Source organism: Oncorhynchus clarkii, chromosome 3 (assembly GCF_045791955.1).
Source record: "Oncorhynchus clarkii lewisi isolate Uvic-CL-2024 chromosome 3, UVic_Ocla_1.0, whole genome shotgun sequence".
NCBI classification, from domain to species: domain Eukaryota; kingdom Metazoa; phylum Chordata; class Actinopteri; order Salmoniformes; family Salmonidae; genus Oncorhynchus; species Oncorhynchus clarkii.
Window position 1 is genome coordinate 72,023,829 of NC_092149.1, and position 22,455 is coordinate 72,046,283.

At 45.4% G+C, this 22,455-nt stretch overlaps 1 protein-coding gene across 1 annotated transcript in view; it reads left to right on the forward strand.

Annotated features, from left to right (window-relative positions):
* Positions 1–22,455, forward strand: part of LOC139403264 (immunoglobulin superfamily member 3-like) — a 130,428-nt gene that overhangs the window by 91,811 nt on the left and 16,162 nt on the right. Inside the window, exons 5-6 of the mRNA XM_071146933.1 lie at positions 4,986–5,393; positions 9,258–9,689. Of these exons, the coding sequence (XP_071003034.1) occupies positions 4,986–5,393; positions 9,258–9,689 (840 nt within the window). The remainder of the gene's footprint in view (positions 1–4,985; positions 5,394–9,257; positions 9,690–22,455) is intronic.

Here is a 22,455-nt window from a genome sequence, read left to right on the forward strand (position 1 = left end):
TGAGCACTTGTTGCCTGCTTTTCCTTCACTCTGCGGTTCCACTCATCCCGAACCATCTCAGTTGGGTTGAGGCCAGGTCATCTGATGCAGCACTCCATCACTCTCCTTCTTGGTAAAATATCCCTTACACAGCCTGGATGTGTGTTGGGTCATTGTCCTGTTGTAAAACAAATGATAGTCCCTCTAAGCACAAACCAGGTGGGATGGCGTTTTGCTGCAGAATGCTGTGGTAGCAATGCTGGTTAAGTGTGCCTTGAATTCTAAATAAATCACAGACAGTGTCACCAGCAAAGCACCCCACACCATCACACCTCCTCCATGCTTCAAGGTGGGAAACACACATGCGGAGATCATCTGTTCACCTGTTCTGCGCTCATAAAGACACAGCGGTTGGAACAAAAAATCTCAAATTTGGACTCATCAGACCAAAGGACACCAGTCTAATGTCCATTGCTCATGTTTCTTGGGCCAAGCAAGTCTCTTCTCATTATTGGTGTCCTTTAGTAGTCGTTTCTTTGTAGCAATTTGACCATGAAGACCTGATTCACGCAGTCTCCTCTGAACAGTTGATGTTGAGATGTGTCTGTTACTTGAACTCTGTGAAGCATTTATTTGGGCTGCAATTTCTGAGGCTGGTACCTTATCGTCTGCAGAAGAGGTAACTCTGGGTCTTGCTTTCCTGTGGCGGTCCTCATGAGAACCAGTTTCATCATAGCGATTGATGGTTTTTGCGACTGCACTTGAAGCAACTTTCAAAGTTGTTGAAATTTGACCTCCATGTCTTAAAGTAATGATAGACTGTCATTTCTCTTTGCTTATTTGAGCTGTTCTTTGCTATAATATGGACTTCGTCTTTTACCAAATAGGGTTATCTTCTGTATACCACCTCTACCTTGTCACAACACAACGGATAGGCTCAAACGCTTAAGAAGGAAGGAAATTCCACGAATGAACAAGGCATACATGTTAATTGAAATGCATTCCAGGTGACTACCTCATGAAGCTGTTTGAGAGAATGCCAAGAGTGTGCAAAGCTGTCATCAAGGCAAAGGGTGGCTATTTGAAGAATCTCAAATATTAAATATATTTTGACGCTTTATTGGTTACTGCATGATTCCTTATGTGTTATTTCATAGTTTGGTGTCTTCACTATTATTATACAATGTAGAAAATAGTAAAATAGAAAAACCCTTGAAAACTTTCGACTGGTACTGTATTTGCTGAACAAAAATATAAACGCAACATGCAATAATTTCAACGATTTTACTGAGTTACAGTTCATATAAGGATACAGTCAATTTAAATTAATTCATTAGGTCCTAATCTATGAATTTCACAATACTGTGCAGGGGCCCAGCCATGGGTGAGCCTGGGAAGGGCATAGGCCCACCCACTTGAGAGCCAGGCCCAGCCAATCACAATGAGATTTCCCCCACAAAAGGGCTTTATTACAGACAGAAATACTTCTCAGTTTCATCAGCTATCAGCTGGATGAATTTTCTTGGCGAAGGAGAAATGCTCACTAACAGGGATATAAACCAATTTGTGAAGAACATTTGAGAGAAATATGCTTTTTGTGCATATGGAACATTTCTGGGATCTTTTATTTCAGATCATAAAACATGTGACCAACACTTTACATGTTGCGGTCATATTTTTGTTCAGTGTATATATACGTTTTACTGTCACACACAGTGGCAAGAAAAAGTATGTGAACCCTGTGGAATTACCTGGATTTCTGCATAAATTGGTCATCAAATTTGATCTGATCTTCATCTAAGTCACAACAATAGACAAACATAGTGTGCTTCAACTAATAACACACAAATTATTGTATTTTTACTTTTTCCTACACTGAATGTTTAAATTATGTATGTGAACCCCTAGGCTAATCCAAAAGCTAATTGGAGTCAGCTAACCTGGAGTCCAATCTATTGAGACGAGATTGGTGTTGGTTAGAGCTGCCTTGCCTATAAAAAACTCACAAAATCTGAGTTTGCTATTCACAAGAGCATTGCCTGATGTGAACCATGCCTCGAAGAAAAGAGATCTCAGAAGACCTAAGATTAAGAAGATAAAGAATTGTTGACTTGACTTTCATAAAGCTGGAAAGGGTTACAAAAGTATCTCTAGAAGCCTTGATGTTCATCAGTCCACAGTAAGTCCACAGTAAGACAAATTGTCTTTAAATGGAGAAAGCTCAGCACTGTTGCTACTCTCCCTAGGAGTGGCCGTCCTCTGCGCAAGAGCTCAGTGCAGAATGCTCAATGAGGTTAAGAAGAACCCTAGTGTCAGCTAAAGACTTACATCAATCTCTGGAACATGCAAACATCTCTGTTGACGAGTCTACGATAGGTAAAACACTAAACAAGAATGGTGTTCATGGGAGGGCACCACAGAAGAAGACACTGCTGTCCAAAAAAAACATTGCTGCACGTCTGAAGTTGGCAAAAGTGCACCTGGATGTTCCACAGTGCTACTGGAAAAATATTCTGTGGACAGATGAAACTAAAACGTTGATGAACACACAACACTGTGTGGAAGAAAGAAAGGCACAGCACACCAACATCAAAACCTCATCCCAACTGTAAAGTATGGTGGAGGGAGCCGAATGTTAGGCTATCTGTCCGCCAATTGAAGCTCAACAGAAGTTGGGTGACGCAACAGGACAACAACCCAAAACACAGAATTAAATCAAAAACAGAATGGCTTCAACAGAAGAAAATATGCTTTCTGGAGTGGCCCAGTCAGATTCCTGACCTCAACCCAATTGAGATGCTATGGCATGACCTTGAGCAGTTCACACCAGACATCCAAAGAATTTTGCTGAACTGAAACAGTTTTGTAAAGAGGAATAGTCCAAAATTACTCCTGACCGTTGTGCAGGTCTAATCCGCAACTACAGAAAACATTTGGTTGAGGTTGTTGCTGCCGAAGGAGGGTCAACCAGTTATTAAATCCAAGGGTTCACATACTTTTTCCACCCTGCACTGTGAATGTTTACACGGTGTGATAAATAAAGACATGGAAACGTATAATTGTTTGTGTGATATTAGTTTAAGCAGACTGTTTGTCTATTGTTTTGACTTAGATGAAGATCCGATCAAGTTTTATGACCAATTTATGCAAAAACCCAAGTAATTCTATAGGGTTTACATACTTTTCTTGCCACTGTACACTGAAGTGTAGTTGTTTTACAAACTAGGGTTAAATGCCATGCTCATCGAGGCATCAAATGGGTATTCAAATGAGCAACCTTTTGGTTACTGGCACAATGTTCTAACCGCTGCGGACCCTGCCGGATTACCTGCATACATACATACACACATACACACATACATACATACATACATACATATGACAATGATCCAAAACACAAAATCAAGTCTACATGAAAATAGTTAAAAAGCAAAACATTTTTAGTTTTGGAATGCCCTAGTCTAAGTCCAGACCTAATCCCAATTGAGATGTTGTAGCTGATTTAAAAAAAGTTCAAAAGTGTACAAAGTGTACACCAAAATTCCTCCACAGCAACGTGAGACTAATCAACAACCACAGGAAGCGTTTGGTTGGAGTCATTGCAGCTAAAGAGAGTAAGGGGGCAATTACTTTTTCCCACAGGATAATTGGGTGTTACATAACTTTGTTTATTAAATAAATGAAATAAGTATGTAATTTGTTATTTGTAACGTCAGGTTCCCTATATCTAATATTAGGTTTTGGTTGAAGATCCGATGACATTCAGTATAAAAAATATGCAAAAGTAGAGAAAATTTGTAAGTGGACAAATACTTTTTCACAGCACTGTACAGGCATAGTCAGTATACTCTAGATGCCATACCGGTACATACAATACTGCTCGTGTCTATGATTTTTTTCAATAAAAAAGCATGAGCTGGCACACACCTCAAAAAGTTGGTAGAGGTGCAGACTAACGACGAGTAAACTGTATGCTATAAAAATAGAGTTGCTAGCTCCTATCAGGTATGAAGGTAAGACCCAGAGGCAGACCACGTCGAATAAACAATAGTTTAATATTCCAACAGGGGCAGGCAATAGACAGTTCAAGGAAGGCAGGGGTCAGTAAACCAGAGGTGGGGCATCCATACCGGGCGGCATGCAGAGGTCAGTAATCCAGAGGGGGGCAAAGGTATAGGTCGGCAAGCAGGCAGGTCAGGCAGGCAGGCTCGGAGTCAGGACAGGCAAGGGTCAAAACCAGGAGGGTGAGAAAAGAGAGACTGGAAGGAGGAGCTGAGACACAAAACGCTGGTTGACTTGAACAAACAAGACGAACTAGCAACAGACAAACAGAGAACACGGGAATAAATACACAGGGGATAACGGGGAAGATGGGCGACACCTGGAGGGGGGTGGAGACAATCACAAAGACAGGTGAAACAGATCAGAGTGTACAAGCTCCCAGTAATTTATTGGGTTAACCACCAGCAAGCTCCCAGTAATTAATTGGGTAAACCACCAGCAAGCTCCCAGTAATTTATTGGGTAAACCACCAGTAAGCTCCCAGTGATTTATTGGGTAAACCACCAGCAAGCTCCCAGTAATTTATTGGGTAAACCACCAGCAAGCTCCCAGTAATTTATTGGGTTAACCACCAGTGTTTCAGCATCACTGTGCCCGTCTTCTATGAATTTTTCAAAATAAGAGGCCTGGGTCTATTATTTCATTTTTTTATTCAATATTTTGTTTCTGAGGTTTGGATCAATTTTGACTGATTTGTTTATTTTTTCTCTCTCACTTCCTATTCCTCCACTCTCCCCCTCCCTCTCTCATTCTCACTCCCTATTCCTCCACTCTCCTCCCTCCCTCTCCCTATTCCTCCACTCTCCCCCTCCCTCTCTCACTCCCTCTCCCTATTCCTCCACTCTCCTCCCTCCCTCTCTCCATTCTTCCACACCCCTCCCTATTCCTACACTCTCCTCCCTCCCTCTCTCCATTCTTCCCCCACTCCTTTCTCCCTCCACCAGAGAGTAATGTCACAGTGTCTTTGTCCAGTAACTCGTCGGAGGTCCAGGAGGGGGACGTGGTCCAGCTGACCTGCTCCATCCACTCCACTGCGGGTCCTCTCTCTGTGGTCTGGCAGTGGAGTGAGAAGCAGGGCTCCACCCCTCCCCAGAACCTGGCCTCTGTAGACCGCGACGGGACTGTCCGACCAGGCCCTGGGTACCGTGAGCGTTCCAGCTACGGGGAGATCCGTGTGGAGAGGGTACAGGAGGACATTTATACCCTGTCCCTCTACAACGCCCTGCCTGGGGACGAAGGGCTGTTCTGGTGCACGGCCACAGAGTGGGTGGAGGCCGGGACAGAGTCCGAGCAGAGTTGGGAGAAGATAGGGGAGAAGTCAGCTACTAAGGCCATCACTGTTAAGACCGTGGGTGAGTGTGTAGCATGGCGTCGTGACTCAGGAAGATACAAACACATATACTCACACACACCATCACTGTCACAACATTATGCAAGGGACCCTCACACAGAGTACAGTATACACACACACACATCAAGGTAATTTTGTCATGACAAGTTGTAAGCTTTTGCAACAGGCTAACGTACCCTCATACACACGAGCATAGCTGTGAAGAAAATTCTTTAGCTTTTCCCTGGAATGAGTACACACACACACGTCAGGCCATCAGTGTGTAGACAATTGGTAAGCGTGTGCAGAGGGATGTCAGGAACACATAGAGAACAGTTTATGCTGTAAGAGATTGTGATGACTAGCTCATTTAGGGTCTGGAAAACAAAGCACGCTTTATTCATGTAGGTATGAATATCCCCCCAAGGGGTATGTGCCACCGCAACACATTCACACACACACACACACACACACACAAACATACACACACCATGCTGATTTCAAATGTAGTTTTACTTTTTTATGATATTATGCTCAATGGACACCAAACACACAATATTGACTTGAGACACACATTCCACAACTTGTGTACACACAGATTAGCCAGAATTATTATAATGTAAATGCAGTTGTAAATGTGTTTAGCAGTGGGCAGGCTTTTCTCTGTCAGTGCTGAGTTAAGCTGAACATCCCTGGTACAGGCTGACTGAGCGCACTGGAGCGAAGCACTGACTGAGGCACTGGGGAGCCAAGGGCTCAGCACCCACAGCAAAGGGATTTGTCCCTGCAGCAGAACTTTGTGGTGCCGTAGAGGGAGAGACAACATGTCAGCTTTTTAACTGGTCATGTGTTGTGTTTTAGCAACTGATGAATTATGTAGACTATGTAGATCTTGGGATTTGTTATCGTTCCGACATGTTTATTTTCATTTGTGTGTGTGTGTGTGCGTGTGCGCTCATGCCTGTTTGTGTGTACTAGGGATGGGCATTTTAAATAATTTCAGTATTCTTATAATATCATGATATCTGGATAGTCGAAATAAATGTGTTTTTACAGAAAAACATATATTTTTAAAAACTTAAATGGAGACTTGCTTTCGCAGCTCGAGCACTGAGGTATAATAAGAACTGGAAACTGCGTCCAAGATGTCTGACCATTGTTTTTAAGGTTATCTACTCACAGTCGCATATGCCGATTCATGGACCGTCTATATCCGGATTGCTTCCGGTTGATACAGACCATGTGCTCGAGTGAGCAGCGACGACGTCATCCAAAAACATGGCTGACATTGGATATGAAATGTCAAGTGTGAGTGATGGGAAAAATGGGGGGGAAAACGGCCTCATCGACAATAATTTGAATAATTCAATGGGTGTTTTGTCTACAAAAGTGATGACTAAAGTGTCTTATTAGGAATTTTCTAATCTGACTTCTCTGTGGCCGTCTATGGAAATCATTTTTTTCTGGGCCGGGTGTCAGTTAAACTGCAGTACCGAAGCAAACCTATAGGAGCAGTCGAAACCGTGCTTCTAGACTGGAACCCTGGCCCCTTGTTCGAGAGAGTCGGGGTGATGGGTGAGATGTGTGTGGCAGAGAGGGAGATGAGGAGGGAGAAAGTAGCCAAACCGACTTGCTTGTTAGAGAGACATGTTGCTGCCATATGTTATCTATCATACCATCAGGTGTGCCCTTTTTGACTGCATTGTTGTAAAGAAGCTACAGTAGATGTGTTTTGTCCTATATTTTTATTTAATATATTTTTATTTTTAATCCCAGCCCCCTTCCCCGCAGGAGGCCTTTTGGTTGGCCGTCATTGTAAATAATAATTTGTTCTTAACTGACTAGTTAAATAAATGTTAAATAAAGGTTAAGTGAAACATATAGCCAGCTAAGCTAGCCAGCTAGCTATCTAATGTAGCAAGGCTAATTGACGCTATTCTGCTGCATTCATATGAAACAACAGCCCACCTGTTGATTGATCATTGTAGCCTACTCCTTCGCATTTAACTAACTTCATTCCCTCATTTTTATTCCAGAAATCTACCACTTCACTTGCTAGACATGGAGCCTCTGACTGTGGTGCCATTTTAATTGACCGACAATAACAACAAGCTACATGTGTGCAGGCTACCTGTATGTCTTTTTTATGGGCTGCACTCTTCTCAAAAAGAAATACTGTCCCAAGTAATCGAATACTAATATCTGTTCAGATCTTCAAATATTCAAATAGTCAACCCCATCCCTAGCGTGTACATGTGTCTTCAAGATGATCCTCCACCTGGCCTTCCATTCCCCTTTATCACAATGCGTCTTCTTCCACTGTGGCTGTCTGCCCTGTGGGGATTAGTGATAGTGTGCTCTGAGTGTTGACAGGGAGCTGATTTCATCTGTAGCCTGGTAAACTGCGAGTCGTAGTGGGAGGACCACACAACATGTCATCGTGTGACTCCAAGTTTACTTCGATATGATGGTTATTATATCAATATTTGTACATAAGCATTTCCACTGACATTTCTTGCATAATTCATTTTACAGACTCAAAAAATCCCACCTCGTCTAGCGTATTTTCTTTTGTCGACATTTGGAATGAAGGATATTACAGCAGGATACCTGATGGTGGACCGAAGTACCGGGGAACCTCTCCCACCTCTTTCTCTTCTCTCTAAGTGGTGTGGTGTAGGTGTATGTTGACCCTATTATCTGAACCAGGGTGACTGTTGTTATCTTAATGAGAAAAGTTTGGATTGGCTAGAGAAGAAAGCAGATCGAACATCAGCTCTTAGAGAAAATCTCTCCCTGGAGCCTTTCCTGGTGGTGCATCACCAATGGTTTTCAGCTCTGCTCTTACACACGTACACACACACACACTCCCTTTGCTGGGCAAATGGCTGTCTGTGGCCGCCCCGGGGAGTCATGAGAAATCGATCTCTGCTCTGTCATCACAGGCTCTGGAACTATGCCCCTGTGCACCCTGGGTAAGTGTTGTCAGTGTTAATCTCAGCAGGTGAATCCTTCACCCACCCACCCACCGACCTGTGCCCACCGTGAGAGAGGGGGGATCTGTGTGTTAGCATTAACCCTTATAAATGCAGTACATCTTCTACAAACACACATTTATACAACCTCTCCATAATGTTGTGTTTCAGAGGACAGTGAATGGATTCTAACGGCTAACTTGTTGATCAAAGGCAAGTTACTCAACTCTCCCTGAATGCAACTCAGTCTTGCAATCCCTTCTCCTTCACTCCCCCTTTGTCCGTGTATTAAAGAAGAGGGTTTCTCCATCACAGTCTGTCACCACCATGGCCTCTGTTATGCTGCCTGGCCTGCCACACTGCTTACTTCTCCAATCCTTTCACATGTACATCAAGTGGGTGGCAGGTAGCCTAGCGGTTAAGTGCATTGGGCCAGTAACCGAAAGGTTCCTTGTTCAAATCCCAGAACCGACTAGGTGAATTATCTGTCAGTGTGCCCTTGAGTAAGGCACTTAACCCAATTGCTGTTTTAAATGACTAAAATGTTTTTTAGTTTTTTTTAAAATAGTAAAGTGCTTAGGGAATAGGAGTTAAGGAATAGGAGTTAGAGAATAGGATAGGGACTCCCGAGTGGGACAGTGGACTAAGACGGTGCAAGAGGCATCACTGCAGTACCTGGTTCGAATCCAGGCTGCATCACATCTGGCTGTGATTGGGAGTCCCATAGGGCGGCGCACAATTGGCCCAGCGTCGTCTTGGTTTTGACGGGATAGGCAGTCTTTTATAAATAAGAATTTGTTATTAACTGACTTGCCTAGTTAAATAAAGGTTAAATAAAGAACATAGCAGCTAGGGGTCAGTTTGGTTAACCTTACTCCCCAACAGTAATGCATTTCTTCCTGTTTTCCCAGAATCCTCCTTTGTGGTCTCGGCGTCGTCGCGGACGCCCAGCGTGACATTTGGCGACTCGTTTGACCTCCAGTGCCTGGTGAAGCCCCGCCATAACCCTCGTGTGCCTGCCTCTGTCACCTGGCGCTTCATGCCCGCCAGTTCGGGCTCTTCTGGGGAGGTTGGCACAGCAGGCATGTTCCGAGACCTGGTGACGTTTACCCGCGAGGGCACGCTGCAGTGGGGTGAGCAGCTGCTGGGCCTGGGCACCCGCACCACCGTGGACCGTTCCCATTCCAACACCAACTTCAGATTGTCTGTGACGCGCGCTGGGCGCAAGGAGGCGGGGACGTATCAGTGCTCTGCCCTCCTGTGGAGGAGGAACTACGACAACACCTGGAGCAAAGTGGCCAACAGGACGTCCAACCTGCTGGGGATCAGCGTGTTACAGCCAGGTGGGACACACACACACCTGGAGCCATGTGGCCAAACAAACACACTTCTAACCTTCTGGGCATCAATTAACACACAAAACAGGGAGAAACACAGAGAATGACTGCGGTAGGCCTGAGGTCAGGCAATGTTTAGAGGTGAACATATGCTGCAACAGGGGGTTTTCCTCGCTGCCTCCCTGCCCTGCTGTGTTCTGGCTGAGCCGTGTTCAGTCTGAGGAGTGTGTCCTGTATGAGCAGTGTTTGTTCTGCCCATTAGGTCTGTGTTGCCTAGGATATATGGGCATTAGAATCTCTCTCTCGCTCTCTCTGCTCTAATTGCTCTCACTCTCTGGTTTACAGACTGTGTGTGTGTAGCGTAGCACTGGGCTAGGGCGGAACCTCCTAATGGAGCAGAGTAGAGTAACGATGGATCGTTAATATCCCCCACTAGAGAGAGTGATTAGAGAGACAAAGAAAATGGGTGGGGACTGAGATAGAACAAAAGAGATGGAAGACATAGAGCTATGTTCTTGAACTCTTTCCCTCAACAACAATTCACTAACTATACCCCCAGTGGCCTCACACACTGTTGCAATAATAGGCCTTTACACACACACACACACACACACACACACACACACACACACACACACACACACACACACACACACACACACACACACACACACACACACACACACACACACACACACACACACACACACACACACACACTGAACAACACACTGATAATGTTGAGGCAGAGTTTGTGTGGTGAGGAAGTTAATGTCAGTGCTTGAGTTGGCTTCCCAGGCTGTTTATGTATTCTCTCTGTGAGGAAACTGAAGTCATTCAGACTTGCACTCTGACCTTGCTGTCACTCTGAGCTGAGGAGTGTTTGTGCACTGCCTCATTATAGTGTGTGCATGCCCTGGGATGCTCTCTGTTTTCACACACACACACACACACACACACACACACACACACACACACACACACACACACACACACACACACACACACACACACACACACACACACACACACACACACACACACACACACACACACACACACACACACACACACACACACACACACACACACACACACACACACACACACACACACACACACACACACACACACACACACACAAACACAACACAAACAAACAAACAAACAAACTCTCCCTCTCTCTTTCACCGTGGACCTGGAGTGTTTCTTTCATGCTGCCTGTGAAGCCAGTAGTAGGTTCCATCACTTTACTATCACTGAGACTGGCTGTGTGGGGTTCCATCACTTTACTATCACTAAGACTGGCTGTGTGGGGTTCCATCACTTTACTATCACTAAGACTGGCTGTGTGGGGTTCCATCACTTTACTATCACTAAGACTGGCTGTGTGGGGTTCCATCACTTTACTATCACTAAGACTGGCTGTGTGGAGTTCCATCACATTACTATCACTGAGACTGGTTGTGTGGGGTTCCATCACTTTACTATCACTGAGACTGGCTGTGTGGGGCTCCATCACTTTACTATCACTGAGACTGGCTGTGTGGGGTTCCAGCACTTTACTATCACTGAGACTGGCTGTGTGGGGTTCCATCACTTTTACCATCACTGAGACTGGCTGTGTGGGGTTCCATCACTTTACTATCACTGAGACTGGCTGTGTGGGGTTCCATCACTTTACTATCACTGAGACTGGCTGTGTGGGGTTCCATCACTTTACTATCACTGAGACTGGTTGTGTGGGGTTCCATCATTTTACAATCACTGAGACTGGCTGTGTGGGGTTCCATCACTTTACTATCACTGAGACTGGCTGTGTGGGGTTCCATCACTTTACTATCACTGAGACTGGCTGTGTGGGGTTCCAGCACTTTACTATCACTGAGACTGGCTGTGTGGGGTTCCAGCACTTTACTATCACTGAGACTGGTTGTGTGGGGTTCCATCACTTTACTATCACTGAGACTGGTTGTGTGGGGTTCCATCACTTTACTATCACTGAGACTGGCTGTGTGGGGTTCCAGCACTTTACTATCACTGAGACTGGCTGTGTGGGGTTCCATCACTTTACTATCACTGAGACTGGCTGTGTGGGGTTCTACCACTACTATCACTGAGACTGGCTGTGTGGGGTTCCATCACTTTACTATCACTGAGACTGGCTGTGTGGGGTTCCATCACTTTACTATCACTGAGACTGGCTGTGTGGGGTTCTACCACTACTATCACTGAGACTGGCTGTGTGGGGTTCTACCACTACTATCACTGAGACTGGCTGTGTGGGGTTCCATCACTTTACTATCACTGAGACTGGCTGTGTGGGGTTCCATCACTTTTACTATCACTGAGACTGGCTGTGTGGGGTTCCATCAGTTTTACTATCACTGAGACTGGCTGTGTGGAGTTCCATCACATTACTATCACTGAGACTGGCTGTGTGGGGTTCTACCACTACTATCACTGAGACTGACTGTGTGGGGTTCTACCACTGAGACTGGCTGTGTGGGGTTCCATCACTTTACTATCACTAAGACTGGCTGTGTGGGGTTCCATCACTTTACTATCACTGAGACTGGCTGTGTGGGGTTCCATCACTTTTACTATCACTGAGACTGGCTGTGTGGAGTTCCATCACATTACTATCACTGAGACTGGCTGTGTGGGGTTCTACCACTACTATCACTTAGACTGACTGTGTGGGGTTCTACCACTGAGACTGGCTGTGTGGGGTTCCATCACTTTACTATCACTGAGACTGGCTGTGTGGGGTTCCAGCACTTTACTATCACTGAGACTGGCTGTGTGGGGTTCTACCACTGAGACTGGCTGTGTGGGGTTCCAGCACTTTACTATCACTGAGACTGGCTGTGTGGCGTTCTACCACTGAGACTGGCTGTGTGGGGTTCCAGCACTTTACTATCACTGAGACTGGCTGTGTGGGGTTCCATCACTTTGCTATCACTGAGACTGGCTGTGTGGGGTTCTACCACTACTATCACTGAGACTGGCTGTGTGGGGTTCTACCACTACTATCACTGAGACTGGCTGTGTGGGGTTCTACCACTACTATCACTGAGACTGGCTGTGTGGGGTTCTACCACTACTATCACTGAGACTGGCTGTGTGGGGTTCTACCACTACTATCACTGAGACTGACTGTGTGGGGTTCTACCACTACTATCACTGAGACTGGCTGTGTGGGGTTCTACCACTACTATCACTGAGACTGACTGTGTGGGGTTCTACCACTACTATCACTGAGACTGGCTGTGTGGGGTTCTACCACTACTATCACTGAGACTGGCTGTGTGGGGTTCTACCACTACTATCTACCACTACTAGACTGGCTCACTCCCTCACACACTTTCACTCACACACACAGCAGCACAGGGACACAGACAGTGTTCTGCTCAACTGGCTGGCTGGCTCTCTGGCCTCAGCCACTCCAGCTGAAGAAACACTCACCAGACCATTCAGGAGTGATTTGGCAATCGACTTATCATCCTGAACGCTTGTTTAGTTTCCCTGATGTGCACTTTACTTTGTTTACCGCTAGTGAAGGGAACCAACGACACACACGCACACACAGACACACACACACACATTTTGAGTGCTGTACAGTACAATAGAGAAAACCATGGAGCTATCTTCTCTAGCTCCGCACCAACTCCATTATGACGTGATAATTTACTTTGGTAAAGCTATCAGTTACCGTGATGATATGATCATTTACCTTGGTAAAACTATCAGTTACCGTGATGATATGATAATTTACCTTGGTAAAGCTATCAGTTACCGTGATGATATGATCATTTACCTTGGTAAAGCTATCAGTTACCGTGATGATATGATCATTTACCTTGGTAAAGCTATCAGTTACCGTGATGATATGATCATTTACCTTGGTAAAACTATCAGTTACCGTGATGATATTATCATTTACCTTGGTAAAGCTATCAGTTACCGTGATGATATTATTATTTACCTTGGTAAAGCTATCAGTTACCGTGATGATATTATCATTTACCTTGGTAAAACTATCAGTTACCGTGATGATATGATCATTTACCTTGGTAAAACTATCAGTTACCGTGATGATATTATCATTTACCTTGGTAAAACTATCAGTTACCGTGATGATATGATCATTTACCTTGGTAAAGCTATCAGTTACCGTGATGATATAATCATTTACCTTGGTAAAGCTATCAGTTACCGTGATGATATGATCATTTACCTTGGTAAAGCTATCAGTTACCGTGATGATATGATCATTTACCTTGGTAAAGCTATCAGTTACTGTGATGATAGGATCATTTACCTTGGTAAAGCTATCAGTTACCGTGATGATATGATCATTTACCTTGGTAAAACTATCAGTTACCGTGATGATATGATCATTTACCTTGACAATGTCATGAGTTACCATGGCGAAGTGATCAGTTACGATGGGGAGTGTTTAACGGGAGTGTTTAATTGGCTGTGAGGTGGACTAATCCAGCTCCCCTATTGGCTCCTCCATATTCCATATTCCATCCTTTATTTCTATTGTTTCAGTCAAATCCTGTTTTCCTCCTTAACTAGTCCTGACACGCACAGACACATGGACACACATAGACACACTTACACGTCACAGGGCTCCGTTTAGAGCTGTGATTCATCTGTCAGAATGTAGGCTGTCCCTGTCTTCCCCTCTCTGTTTTCCTAAATGTTAACCACTCCTGGCTAAATGAGTGGCTGGCATTTGCCATTTCCACTTTCTAAACTCAAAAAAGCAGAAACGAGCGGAACAGGAGAGCTGGGGTAATGACGTGTGAGAGCATCACACAGCATCTGACCTAATACATTATTAAGAAAGTTGAAATAATGCAGAGTATGTATAATACTCATATACATACTCTGCATTCATACATACAGTTTGCAGCTCCCTCCCTGTGATGGGACGGTGCCTCTGGAATATGTGCGGCTCCAGGGCTTTGGACCGGCATAACCCAGCACCATTCTCAGCTCCAAACCATCTCCCTGCAGAGCCCCAACCTCAGCCCCTGTGGCTGGTGTGCTCTGGTCTTCTTCTCCTGGAACATGAAGAGCTTTGCTGCTGCACGAGGAGGCAGAGTCTGTTCTCTCTTGTGCTTTCTCTGGGAGCTCCGATGCCTTGAACACTTTGACTCAGATTAGCCCCTAGACTAGAGGCTGCATGCAGGAGATTACCATCAGACACACACTCCTGGATTCTGTCCCTGTGCAAGAGTGTAATTATCTTAGATCGGAACACACTTCTTTATTAGCGTTCACACAGACAGACATACGCACACAGACACACACACACACAGGACTCACGGCACACAATGACAGAAGGAATATTAGATGCGTTTTCTTTTTGTCTCTGTAAAATGTAATACAAACACATTGTCCTGCACATCAGCAGGGACGCTTCAGTCATAGCACTACACAATCTAATACCAGCTCCTCATAACTCTCCCCCCACACACACACACACACACACACACACACACACACACACACACACACACACACACCATCTCATTATGCTGAATCTCCGTAATGGAGCCGGAGCTCAGATTAATGACGGTTAGGGGAATTGAATAGATTTTCTCATCAGTGCGTGTGTGTGAACGAGAGCGCCGTGTGTGTGTCTGTCTGCGTGGTTTGAGGAACGTGATATTAACGTTCTCTGGTTCCTGGGCTGTGCTGGAATAGGAAGGGAGATGATCGAGGGAGAGGGATATGTCCTACTTACTGTAGAGAGAGAGAGATCTGCGGTGTCCACACCTCCACTCTGGCCTGCATATGGTACAGTATGCTGGTCATTACTGGAACTAGTTTACATACAGTACAGTATGCTGGTCATTACTGAAACTAGTTTACATACAGTACAGTATGCTGATCATCACTGGAACTAGTTTACATACAGTACAGTATGCTGATCATTACTGGAACTAGTTTACATACAGTACAGTATGCTGGTCATTACTGGAACTAGTTTACATACAGTACAGTATGCTGATCATCACTGGAACTAGTTTACATACAGTACAGTATGCTGGTCATTACTGAAACTAGTTTACACACAGTACAGTATGCTGATCATCACTGGAACTAGTTTACATACAGTACAGTATGCTGATCATTACTGGAACTAGTTTACATACAGTACAGTATGCTGGTCATTACTGGAACTAGTTTACATACAGTACAGTATGCTGGTCCTTACTGGAACTAGTTTACATACAGTACAGTATGCTGGCCATTACTGGAACTAGTTTACATACAGTACAGTGTGCTGGTCATTACTGGAACTAGTTTACATACAGTACAGTATGCTGGTCATTACTGGAACTAGTTTACATACAGTACAGTGTGCTGATCATCACTGGAACTAGTTTACATACAGTACAGTATGCTGGCCATTACTGGAACTAGTTTACATACAGTACAGTATGCTGGTCATTACTGGAAATAGTTTACATACAGTACAGTATGCTGATCATTACTGGAACTAGTTTACATACAGTACAGTATGCTGGTCATTACTGGAACTAGTTTACATACAGTACAGTATGCTGATCATTACTGGAACTAGTTTACATACAGTACAGTATGCTGGTCATTACTGGAACTAGTTTACATACAGTACAGTATGCTGGTCATTACTGGAACTAGTTTACATACAGTACAGTATGCTGGTCATTACTGGAACTAGTTTACATACAGTACAGTATGCTGATCATCACTGGAACTAGTTTACATACAGTACAGTATGCTGGTCATTACTGGAAATAGTTTACATACAGTACAGTATGCTGATCATCACTGGAACTAGTTTACATACAGTACAGTGTGCTGGTCATTACTGGAACTAGTTTACATACAGTACAGTATGCTGATCATCACTGGAACTAGTTTACATACAGTACAGTATGCTGGTCATTACTGGAACTAGTTTACATACAGTACAGTATGCTGATCATCACTGGAACTAGTTTACATACAGTACAGTATGCTGGTCATTACTGGAACTAGTTTACATACAGTACAGTATGCTGGCCATTACTTGACCAGATCCCTGATCAAAAGTAGTGCACTGCACTAGAGTCAAAAGAAGGCCACTTTATTGGGAATAAGGAGCCTTTTGCAGACATTTGGGATGCAGGCATACAGTATTTAAGGAAGACCTGGTCTTAGTAGCTGATGTGATGTATATAAAGCTGTGTCTGAAAAGGGTTAGGGTTGCCTCCTGCTCTTTCCTTCTTCTTCCATTCTCCTTTCTTTATCTGGTCTGTCTCTCTCTCATATTATAAACACGCACACTCTCTCTCTCTTGCGCGCACACACACAGACACACACACAGTAGGTGATAAATTAAGAGCATTTTTCTGAGAAGCTCTGATCTCTCTGTGCCTTCCTCACAGACTGCACCACCACACACACTCCCACTGCTCCTGACACTGAAACACAATCTCTACCCCCCCCCCCCCCCCCCCACACACACACACACACACACACACACACAGACACCTCTGTCTTCTCCAAATCTGCAGACCTAATTGTATTTTCTTTATCTCCTTGTCCTTTCCTCTGTATCCATCCCTCACCTCTGTGTAGGGTTACTCTGTCTGCCTCCATCTCTAGCTATGCTCCTTAATCTGGCTGTGTGAATGTGTTTGTGCACGTGTTTGTGTTTGTGTTTGTGTGTGTTGCAGCTGTAATTGAAGTTGTAACTCAGGGGAGTCGCAGCACGGGTGCTCCTCATGTAAATCAGTGTCTAATACAAGGAGCAGTAGTGTGTGGGATGCAGCTTGACTGCCGTGATGGTACTTTAGCACTACCCTACACTATACTGCTCTCCTATATTCTCACTACCTCTCTCTGTCTCTCTCTCACACACACACACACACACACACACACACACACACACACACACACACACACACACACACACACACACACACACACAGACAGTACCCGCAAAACATCAGTCTCAACACCAACAGTGAAGAGGCGACCCCAGGATGCTGTCCTTCTAGGCAGAGTTCCTCTGTCCAGTGTCTGTGTTCTTTTGCATATCTTTTCTTTTTATTAGCCAATCTGAGATATGGCTTTTTCTTTGCAACTCTGCCTAGAAGTCCAGCATCCAAGAGTCATTTTGTGCTTGTAATCGAACCCACAAATGCTAATGCTCCAGATACTCAACTAGTCTAAAGAAGGTCAGTTTTATTGCTTCTGTAATCAGAACAACAGGTTTTAGCTGTGCTAACATAATTGCAAAAGGGTTTTCTAATGATCAATTAGTCTTTTAAAATTTTGAACTTGGATTAGCTAACACAATGTGCCATTGGAACACAGGAGTGATGGTTGCTGATAATGGGCCTCTGTACGCCTATGTAGATATTCCATTAAAAAGTATTTGATACACTGACGATTTTGCAGGTTTTCCCTACTTACAAAGCATGAAGAGGTCTGTAATTTGTATCATATGTACACCACAACTGGGAGAGATGGAATCTATAGCAAAAATCCAGAAAATCACATTATATGATTTTTAAGTAATTAATTTGCATTTTATTGGATGACATAAGTTTTTGATACATCAGAAAAGCAGAACTTAATATTTGGTACAGAAACCTTTGCAATTACAGAGATCATATGTTTCCTGTAGTTCTTGACCAGGTTTGCACACACTGCAGCAGGGATTTTGGCCCACTCCTCCATACAGACCTTCTCCAGATCCTTCAGGTTTCGGGGCTGTCGCTGGGCAATACGGACTTTCAGCTCCCTCCAAAGATTTTCTATTGGGCTCAGTTCTGGAGACTGGCTAGGCCACTCCAGGACCTTGAGATGCTTCTTACGGATCCACTCCTTAGTTGCCCTGGCTGTGTGTTTTGGGTCGTTGTCATGCTGGAAGACCCATCTCCAATGCTCTTACTGAGGGAAGGAGGTTGTTGGCCAAGATCTCGCGATACATGGCCCCATCCATCCTCCCCTCAATACGGTGCAGTCGTCCTGTCCCCTTTGCAGAAAAGCATCCCCAAAGAATGATGTTTCCATCTCCATGCTTCACGGTTGCGATGGTGTTCTTGGGGTTGTACTCATCCTTCTTCTTCCTCCAAACATTGCGAGTGGAGTTTAGACCAAAAAGCTCTATTTTTGTCTCATCAGACCACATGACCTTCTCCCATTCCTCCTCTGGATCATCCAGATGGTCATTGGCAAACTTCAGACGGGCCTGGACATGCGCTGGCTTGAGCAGGGAGACCTTGCGTGCACTGCAGGATTTTAATCCATGACGGCGTAGTGTGTTACTAATGGTTTTCTTTGAGACTGTGGTCCCAGCTCTCTTCAGGTCATTGACCAGGTCCTGCCGTGTAGTTCTGGGCTGATCCCTCACCTTCCTCATGATCATTGATGCCCCACGAGGTGAGATCTTGCATGGAGCCCCAGACCGAGGGTGATTGACCATCATCTTGAACTTCTTCCATTTTCTAATAATTGCGCCAACAGTTGTTGCCTTCTCACCAAGCTGCTTGCCTATTGTCCTGTAGCCCATCCCAGCCTTGTGCAGGTCTACAATTTTATCCCTGATGTCTTTACACAGCTCTCTGTTCTTGGCTATTGTGGAGAGGTTGGAGTCTGTTTGATTGAGTGTGTGGACAGGTGTCTTTTATACAGGTAATGAGTTCAAACAGGTGCAGTTAATACAGGTAATGAGTGGAGAACAGGAGGGCTTCTTAAAGAAAAACTAACAGGTCTGTGAGAGCCGGAATTCTTACTGTTTGGTAGGTGATCAAATACTTATATCATGCAATAAAATGCAAATGAATTACTTAAAAGTCATACAATGTGATTTTCTGGATTTTTGTTTTAGATTCCGTCTCTCACAGTTGAAGTGTACCTATGATATAAATTACAGACCTCTACATGCTTTGTAAGTAGGAAAACCTGCAAAATCGCCAGTGTATCAAATACTTGTTCTTGCCACTGTACATAGAGATAGCTCGAGGGAGGGGGGTGTCTGCAGTCAGCACTGGCTTCTCTCAACAATATCTACGACCACAGTTCACCACTGGTTTAATGGACATCATTTATGTTTACTGGCAGACCCCCTTTCCCTTCACAAACATTTGTGTACACACTCACACTTGTGGGCACACACACACATACGCAGCGTGTACACGTGCAAGGACGCACACACACGCATGCAGGCCTGCCTGGTATGACTTTATTCTCCCATTTCCCTGCCTGCTTCTGGTGGGTCATTAAACACTACCCAGAGTTCCCTTGCCATGACCCTCCTCGCCTCTTTCCTCACCTTCCCTCGCCCCTCCCTCCCTCCCTCCCTCCCTCCCTCCCTCCCTCCCTCCCTCCCTCCCTCAACTCTCCCTTTCCTGTTAGGCCAGGCAGAGTCCAGTGATCCATCTCTGAGACAGCAAGCAGGAGGCAGAGGAGAAAGGCTGCCGGATGTGTGTGTTCACATAAGTACGTGTTTTTGTGTGTGATGCTGCCGTTGGGTGTGTGCTGATCCCCTTAATTACCCCAATCGTAATGACATCAGGGGGGGGGGTCAAGGGGGTTGGCGGGGGGGTAAATCTCCCTTCAACACAAAAGGATCAGAGATACATCGACATCATTAGCGTAGAAATAAGCTCCCCATTATAGCAGAGGAACAGAGTAGCAGCCACTCCACAGCCAGGGGTTAGCCCCATCCCTCATCCCTTCCAGAAGGGAACCCGCTCAGACCTCTCCCCAGAGATGGTGCTCCGGGCCAAGGCTGAGCAGCAGGGAGGAGTAGCCCAGCTGGTGAGCCGTCCTGGGGGATGAGAGTGCGTCTGAGCTTTTGACCCCCTACATCCCTCTGGGACTCAGCCTGTGGCTAGACTAATGCTAACGGAGGAGCGGGCTGGGTTTAAAATGTTAAGCCTCCCTGAGTGGAGACTCAAGAGCCCCCCACTGGTCCCAAATCCTCCCAGGAGAACTCTCTCCCAGTTTTTTCATTTGTATTATTATAAAAATTTTTTAGCTTCCCTTCATCCACTATTTCCCCATGCTCCTTCTTGCTTCCTTTCTTTTCTCTTTGCTACTTCTCTCTCCTGTTCTCACTTCTCTCTCTTCACCCTGTGCTGCTTCTCTCTCCTGTTCTCACTCCTCTCTTCACCCTGTGCTGCTTCTCTCTCCGGTTCTCTCTTCACCCTGTGCTGCTTCTCTCTCCTGTTCTCACTCCTCTCTTCACCCTGTGCTGCTTCTCTCTCCTGTTCTCACTCCTCTCTTCACCCTGTGCTGCTTCTCTCTCCTGTTCTCACTCCTCTCTTCTCTTCACCCTGTGCTGCTTCTCTCTCCTGTTCTTACTCCTCTCTCTTCACCCTGTGCTGCTTCTCTCTCCTGTTCTCTATTCACCCTGTGCTGCTTCTCTCTCCTGTTCTCACTCCTCTCTCTTCACCCTGTGCTGCTTCTCTCTCCTGTTCTCACTCCTCTCTTCACCCTGTGCTGCTTCTCTCTCCTGTTCTCTCTTCACCCTGTGCTGCTTCTCTCTCCTGTTCTCACTCCTCTCTTCACCCTGTGCTGCTTCTCTCTCCTGTTCTCACTCCTCTCTTCACCCTGTGCTGCTTCTCTCTCCTGTTCTCACTCTTCTCTCTTCACCCTGTGCTGCTTCTCTCTCCTGTTCTCACTCCTCTCTTCACCCTGTGCTGCTTCTCTCTCCTGTTCTCACTCCTCTCTTCACCCTGTGCTGCTTCTCTCTCCTGTTCTTACTCCTCTCTCTTCACCCTGTGCTGCTTCTCTCTCCTGTTCTCTATTCACCCTGTGCTGCTTCTCTCTCCTGTTCTCACTCCTCTCTCTTCACCCTGTGCTGCTTCTCTCTCCTGTTCTCACTCCTCTCTTCACCCTGTGCTGCTTCTCTCTCCTGTTCTCACTCCTCTCTCTTCACCCTGTGCTGCTTCTCTCTCCTGTTCTCACTCCTCTCTTCACCCTGTGCTGCTTCTCTCTACTGTTCTCACTCCTCTCTCTTCGCCCTGTGCTGCTTCTCTCTCCTGTTCTCTCTTCACCCTGTGCTGCTTCTCTCTCCTGTTCTCACTCCTCTCTCTTCACCCTGTGCTGCTTCTCTATCCTGTCCTCACTTCACCCTGTGCTGCTTCTTTCTCCTGTTCTCTCTTCACCCTGTGCTGCTTCTCTCTCCTCTTCTCTCTTCACCCTGTGCTGCTTCTCTCTCCTGTCCTCACTTCACCCTGTGCTGCTTCTCTCTCCTGTTCTCTCTTCACCCTGTGCTGCTTCTCTCTCCTCTTCTCTCTTCACCGTGTGCTGCTTCTCTCTCCTGTTCTCACTCCTCTCTTCACCCTGTGCTGCTTCTCTCTCCTGTTCTCTCTTCACCCTGTGCTGCTTCTCTCTCCTGTTCTCACTCCTCTCTTCACCATGTGCTGCTTCTCTCTCCTCTTCTCTCTTCACCCTGTGCTGCTTCTCTCTCCTGTTCTCACTCCTCTCTTCACCCTGTGCTGCTTCTCTCTCCTGTTCTCTCTTCACCCTGTTCTGCTTCTCTCTCCTGTTCTCTCTTCACCATGTGCTGCTTCTCTCTCCTGTTCTCTCTTCACCCTGTGCTGCTTCTCTCTCCTGTTCTCTCTTCACCCTGTGCTGCTTCTCTCTCCTGTTCTCTCTTCACCCTGTGCTGCTTCTCTCTCCTGTTCTCACTTCTCTCTTCACCCTGTGCTGCTCTTCTCCTATTTTTTCATTCATCTACCTTTTTTCATTAATTTTCTAATCC